Source organism: Vombatus ursinus, unplaced genomic scaffold (assembly GCF_900497805.2).
Source record: "Vombatus ursinus unplaced genomic scaffold, bare-nosed wombat genome assembly UNPS02014774.1, whole genome shotgun sequence".
Taxonomy (NCBI): domain Eukaryota; kingdom Metazoa; phylum Chordata; class Mammalia; order Diprotodontia; family Vombatidae; genus Vombatus; species Vombatus ursinus.
Window position 1 is genome coordinate 14,081,103 of NW_020954552.1, and position 7,402 is coordinate 14,088,504.

At 37.3% G+C, this 7,402-nt stretch overlaps 1 protein-coding gene across 2 annotated transcripts in view; it reads right to left on the reverse strand.

Annotated features, from left to right (window-relative positions):
• The window catches only part of VCAN (versican), a 134,546-nt gene that overhangs the window by 32,822 nt on the left and 94,322 nt on the right, over positions 1 to 7,402 (reverse strand). For both annotated transcript variants that reach the window (XM_027864169.1, XM_027864170.1), the window contains 2 exons: positions 1,643 to 1,801; positions 15 to 97 (listed from right to left, as the gene is read on the reverse strand). In XM_027864169.1, coding sequence (XP_027719970.1) covers positions 15 to 97; positions 1,643 to 1,801 — 242 coding nt within the window. The remainder of the gene's footprint in view (positions 1 to 14; positions 98 to 1,642; positions 1,802 to 7,402) is intronic.

A 7,402-nucleotide genomic window follows, 5' to 3' on the forward strand; every position in this document is an offset into this window, starting at 1 on the left:
TATTAGTGTCTTACCAGTGTGCTGCCATCTGTCCAACGGAAGTCATGCTCAAACATCTTATCGTTGAGGCCTATCCACTGATAATCATGGCCCACACCTAAGGGACAGGAAATACCACAGATATATATATATATATATTTTTTTTTTTTTAACTGACTTTCCCATATATGGAAGAAAATTTATCAAAAGAAAATTATTTTTGGAATGAATCACATTTCCTCTTCTCTGACTGGAACTATTTTAGGGGCTCATAAAAAACACTCATGGGCTACCATCCAATAGTCCTGGTTATCTTTTTTTCCTCAGCAATAGTACTGGTTATCTTTTTTCCTCAGCCCCATATGCTTTAAACTGGCAGGCTAGCTTACAAACTCATTGTGGAACTTCAAAATGTCAGGCAGTGGCAATTAGTTGAGAGAAATCATTTCAACAGTTGACTGAAATTAAATGAGTATTTTCTCTCGGTTACAATAGAAATTTTTCCAGTATTTTTAGTTAACATAAACAAACCAGACAAAACAGCAAAAATTTCAGCGACCCAAAGTTGTATTCCAGATTCCATACCAACGTGGTCTGAGGAACACATTTGTTCTCACTCGAAATCAGAAAATGAACACTTAGAACAGACATTTTTCTGCCCATCAAAAATGCAATGATCAAACTTTTAATAAAGACCTTCTAGTCATCTGGAAGAAGAATAAGATGGATTTTGTGTCAAGATGCAAGATCTGTCTGTACAGTTTGTAAAATATAATTAGAGGATCTCCAACTAATAGCTTGAAGAGGCCTTGTAGGCCATTGACTCCAGCTTCCTCATTTTACACACGAGGAAACTAAGGACCAGAGAGACCAATTAATTCGGCTAACGTTACACAGGTCAAAAACAGCAAAACCTGGTTTCAAATCCAGATTCTTTGACTCCAAATCCAGGACTTTTTCCACTGTTATCATGCCATAAGTTTTCTGAGTGATGTTAGATATCTCTGGGAAATTGGTAAGGAGAGAACAGAATCACATTGCAACCAAAAACTTCACCCCCAATCTACCTAAAAAGCATTACTTTTCTCTCTCTTTTAATGAATTGACCTGATGTTCATTTGATTTTCGTGACTTTAAATTTGAGAGACATGAAACATGTCTAGAACATAATTTCATGCCCTTCGAGCTCCAAGTATTTATTTGATTTATGCAGAGAGCACTCTCTCTGGTTTAAAGATGTTAATAATTAATTCAGGAAGGTGTAGAGTAGAGGTTCTTAACCTTCTTTCATGGCCTGGACCCCCTTCAAAGTCTGGAAAAATCCAGGGACCCCTTATCAGATTTTTGGTTTTAAATAAATAAAATGCATATTACAAAGGACCACCAAAGTTATATCAAAATAAAGCTATCCAATTTTTTTTAAAGTTAAAAAATATTAATAAAAAATAAGGTTAAGGAACCCTGGAATAGAGAATAAAAGCAAGATGTTTGCTTTTCTTCCTTTCATTTGGGTCTTAATCAGTGGAATAAATGAGATAATAAACACATACTAAATGGAAAAATTAAAGACATTTAAAAGGAATGTCATCGATAAGCATATAGCATCATATTTTGATACATATTGAATCAAGGTGCTCCCTTTAAGGATCTAGCTGGTACATACGATTCACAAATAGTTGTTCTTCGTGGGACAGGATACTGGTCAGATGGGCGCCCTGCAGCCGACACTCCCTTTCAGCAGCATCCCATGTTCGACGATGGGCAAAATATTTGTAGCACTGACCTTGGAATTTGTGCCAGCCATAATCACATGTCTCTGTGTCTGGGGGAAAAAAAACAAACCAAGGGTTTATAAATCTCATCTCAGACATTCTCAACTGTATTCACATACTGCAACTCTCACAGCAAAGTCTACAAAGTGTCACTAAATCAAAGAGATTGGAAAGGTTCAGTCAGCATCCTCACGTACAGTGGTGAATATCCAGATGATTTGGGGCAAAGTTGCTACTGAATTGAGAGCACTGCTGATTGATGGAGGCATTCAATGCCTTCATGCACATCCCCAAACACAACACACACACACACACACACACACACACACACACAAGCAGGGCATTTCTCGAAGTTGGACAAGTGTCAGGTTGGAACTACTTTTCCCAAAATAAATTATGATTTCTAATTCATTTATATGAGAGAACAACAGGCAATGTTTGCAGTGAATAGGGAGCCAATTTCAGTGCCTACAACCTGCATTTGAGCCCCAACTCTGACACATACTGACTGAGTGACCCTGGGCAAATCCTTTAACTTCTCAGCATCCCAGACAGGTAATCTTCTAGGCCTTCAAGTCAGAGAGCAGGTGCCAACTTGCTTTGATGGAAAGAATTTTCTCACAGGGTGTGCTAGACACCAGTGAAATCAAAAGGCCAGTACCCAGCTCCCCACCACAAAAAAAGAACTCTAATAATGTGGGAGCACTAGCCAATGGGGATCCTATCCTTCAAGAATGATCATTGTTTTGTCTGCTGTAATCCTCCATGCAGAGGCTTGTTATACCTGATAATAGACATGAACTTCAGAGAATGCACAGGTATGCTATAACTGTTTCCTGTCTGCTTAGTCTATGGTGAAGAAAGGCTTTTTGATTGGATTCTTTTTCTCCCTGGCTGAATTCAAGTGAGAAAGGTGAGATTCTATGAGCCTGCAAGTGGGGAGTGAGGCCTTAGGCTGTTAGGTCTCAGTCAGGAGGACACCTTGACCCTCATATACTATGAGTTAATGATCCTGCCATTGCTTCAGTCTCTGCCACATCTGTAGTCTGCTTGAGACTAAGCCTAGTACACCAGTGCACCTCTGATGCATGCTTGACTCACCCCTGTAATAGGTCAACCTGTTGGTTGAAATACCAAGCTCTTCAGCAAAGGGATGACTCCTCCAGGAGGTATGCTGAATGTGGAAGTGAGCTTTATAGCAAATGTGTGAAGTTTAAACACTTTCTCCACAGAGATCTAGGAGACTATGCGAGTGGGTCCCCAATTTGGGAGATGTTTGTGTACTTTGGTTCTTGCTGTCTTTTCCGTAAATATCTTTTTGTAAAAGCTAATTGATGTTGGGGTGATCTCATTAGAAAGACAACAGCAACCCCTCAGGGGAATTTGAACACTGAAGGGGAGATGTTGCTAGCCAGCCTTCAGTACAAGTAGGAGTTAGGATAAGCATCTTAATATAAATCATTCAAAGGAAAAAAAAAACTAAATAGTTATGCCAGTATTAGTTACTCACATGAATACCTCAAGGGTCTAATTAAACCCTCCTTTTTTAAAGTAATCTAGCATGAGATCATTGTTCCAAAGAGAAAAACTCTCCTTTTGAGTGAGAGGAATCTGGAACATTACTATAGTATTTTGTCCTTCTTTCTAAACCAGAGGATGTGAAAAAGATGGATCTTCCAAGATACTTCCAAGTTTTCATTCACTGAGATCAATGAGAAGAAAGTAACTGATTTTGCCACAGGTGAAATTGCCAGTTTTTATACTAATCAATTAAGAAACTTTGTATAGTGCATTAAAGTTTAATATGAAAATGTAGCCTCCAAGGAAAGGGGGAGAGTGATGTACAGAATGAAAAGACAAATGGAGCTGAATGCCTGCCCTTCAGACATTTCTGAAAGCCTGAGGAAGAAATTAATTCAGTGAAATCAGATCAACATGTTTAATAGCCCAGAAATTTTTCAGTATGAATAAAAACTACTCTTAATTTGTTTAGTTAGGTCAAGGCTGAACTTAAATTTGTCCACAGTGGTAAAATCATGGTCAATATTAAGACAGCACACTCTTTTACCAATTCAGCTGAATATTTCAATTTTATCCTAATTTTTGTCATTTAATACAGTCTAAGAAAGATATTTTCAAAGTAGAGTTACTAAATAAGCACTAAAAAATTAACTGAATAAATGAATGAAAAATTAGTAAAGATAAGGGAACTCTGAAAGAATATTTTTATGATTGATTTTAATTATACTAAAAAACAGGCATTAAGAAAATGATCAGATGATTACTATAAAAATTTGATTTTTATAATCCTCCTTATGGGATAACATGGGCCAATATGAACAAGAATTCTTGATGTGGGGATGAGAAGACATAAATGAATGCTCATTTTTAATACAAAATGAAAAAAGAATGAAATTTCACTCATTGATAAACTCTAGTGGAGTTTTGGTACTTTAATGAGTGAAACATCCAATTCACATGTGGGTCAAGACATCACCCAATGATGTTATTGGTCCTTCTCAGAAATGGAGGCTGAACAACCACAAAAATAGCCACACACTAATTAAGTTTCAAAAGTAATCAAACAGGATAATCATAGAATTAGAAGGAACCTTAAGGAATATATTTCCTGATCTTTTAACTATATAGATAAGAGAACGAAGACCCATTGAGGTTATTTATTTATGGCAGATATCGTATCAACTTTTTAATGGCAAAAATAGATGTGAATCTCAGATTCTGGACTCCCAGTACAGCACTCTTTCCACGACTGTGTGAAAACATGCATCCTGAGGGATTTCACTTTCCATGTCAGTGATTCATACTCTAATCGTGGAGCAGATGTAGCTTGTCTTTGTAGGATGACTTTTTTTTTTTTCAGTTTAGTCTATCATGTTATTGTTTGGTTACAGGGACTAACTGTTCTGAGGACTGTGTGGTAGACATTTTGGCTTTTATTATAACTCTTGCTTGGAGACCACCAAGTCTCACAGAAAAGGAGTCAAAAATGACAAGCAGATTTAGTATGGAAACAATAGGCAGTGTGTAAGAATGCAGCAGGAATTTGGCGGCTCTAATCCTTTAACTGCCCACTAGGGAAGTATACGTGGAAGCTCTCAGAAGGAAAAAAAAGTCTTATGTATGTGGGGGGTAGGTTGTGTGGGAGGAGAACAAGTTTTAGAAATTTGGATTCAATCACATAAAACACAAAGCCAAGCCAGTAGCATACAAATTAACATTCTACTTTAACCTTAGCATTATTATTAATTTTGTAGAAAACAGGGACTTATTTTTTAAAACAGAAGATCAATATTTATTGTCACCCTTCCTACTAAGAATCTTTGCTCCACAAAATAGCCCCAAATGCTTTTTTTTTCCAATTTGATTTTCTTTTGCCTGTTGTTGTTCAGTTGTTTCAATTGTCTCTGACTCTTCATGACCCCATTTGGGGTTTTCTTGGCAAAGACACTGGAGTGGTTTGCCATTTCCTTCTCCAACTCATTTTACAGATGAGGATACTGAGGCAAACAGGGTTAAGTGACTTGCCCAGGGTCACACAGCTGAGGCTGGATTTAAATTCAGAAAGATGAGTCTTCCTGATTCCAAGCCCAGTGCTTTACACACTGCGTCACCTAGCTGCCCTTGTCATGCATAGCCTAATGGAGTGGAAGACTTGGGGTCATGATGACCTGGGTTTAATTTCTACATCTGATACTTTCAAACTATATGAACTTGGGCAAGTCATGTAATCTCTCAGTGCCTCTGACAGCTTCCTACGACTTTTCTCCTAAATTGTAGATGGGTTACAATATGCTTTACTACACAAATGAAATCCTAAATCTTTCTAATATTTGTACTTTGTAACTAACTATAGTTATCTGCATTATGTGCTATTTCCCCTTATTAGACTATAAGCTCCATGAGCCCAGTGCTCTATCCACAGATGACACTTTAAATCAGCTGTGGAATTGAACTGAATAGGATATGCTGAATCATCATCGTCTCTTAGGATAAATAAAAGCCAGAATCTTGATGGTGATATGATTTCAATGCCTCACCCTTTGTAATCCTCAACTAATGGCATCTTTCCCTAATTCTTTCTCCCAAGAAGCAGATCCTATACTGGCCATAATTATATTTATGGTTTATTTTTCTAGAATGAATAGTACATGACATGCATTGAAACAAAACAAGACACAGACTCATCCCAGAAGTACATGCTTTGCTGTTGGGCTGCCCCTGAACTGTGCTGAAGTCAGGACTGATGCTGGGAAAGAAATAACCTTGCCAGATAGCTTTGTCTGAATCTCTAATACATTTTCATTTTGTCTGGAATAGAAATTTGGCAGGCCATGCTTTTCTCAGGTCCCAAAGCACTCTGTGACTTTACATGGAGGAAATTTAATTCTAAAGCTGAGTGTGCAGAGAATGCAATCTGTTTCTGATTGATGAATGAAAACATGTTACCATTAACCGCCTAACATTCACTCTCAAGTTGGCCATAAAATGCAAATAATAATGTATCAGGTGCTGAAGCCATTCTGAACTTGGATTTTCTGAAAGGAAACATACATGTTTCTTCTGTATGTAAAATACCATTGTGAGAGCATTCCGGGTATGTTTTATGCTACACCCCAAGCCACACTATTGAAATGATGAATTATGATAATATCGTGGCAGGTTGTTCTTCAGAAATTGTGACTAAAAAACAATCCATCTTTTAGCCTTCTTGCCTTGTGAAAACAAAACAAAAATACAACAATAAGCCCAGTTTTCTCAAGTGCCCAAACCATACTCTGATAACTTTTACTTAAAATAATATAAATTGTAGCTATAATACTATCTTATTAGCTGTTGTCTTTCAATACACCTCAGTGTAGGTGTCTTAGTTCCTGTCTATCAGCCTGGAAGTAATGAACAGGGCAAATGTATTCATGAGGTTCTGAAAATGAATCACTCTACGTCCTCAACGTGTTAGCTGTTTCATTTCCAAGAATAGTGCTCTTATTTGGGGGAAGGGAGTGGTGTTTTGCAAACTGCTATTAGGGAGCTAAGTGGTGCATTGGATAAGGTTGTTAAATCTTGAGTCAGAAAGAACTGAGTTCATATCCTGCCCCAGACATTTATTAGCTGTGTGACTCGGCACAAGTTACTTAGCCTTTCTCATCCTCAGTTTCTTCATTTGTAAATGAAGATAATACTAGCAACTCATAGGGTTGTTGTATCAAATGAGATGATAATATGTATAGCACTTTACAAATCTTTAAGTGCCATGTAAATGCTAGCTATTTATTATTATTTTGTATGTTATCTTCATTTCATCATTAATCAATCAATCAATCAATCAGTGACCATTTATCATGCATGTACTATGTGACAAGCACTATGAAATTTAGGGGCTTGTTTTGTTTTATTTTGTTTTCAGTAGTGAACCTAGATTCTAGTAAGTCATTGTTCTAGGCAGCTGAAGATGATCCATAACTCAGCAATGTTAGAGCAGCAAAATGGTTGGAACTAACAGCTGGACCAGGAACAGGTGTCCACAGTTTATGGGCCCCAAGGGGAATGTCTGTCAATTCATTTCTACCAGCTAGATGAAAGCAAAGAGAGGTCGACATAAGGTCTCCAGGAAAGAAGAAAGGAAATTCAGT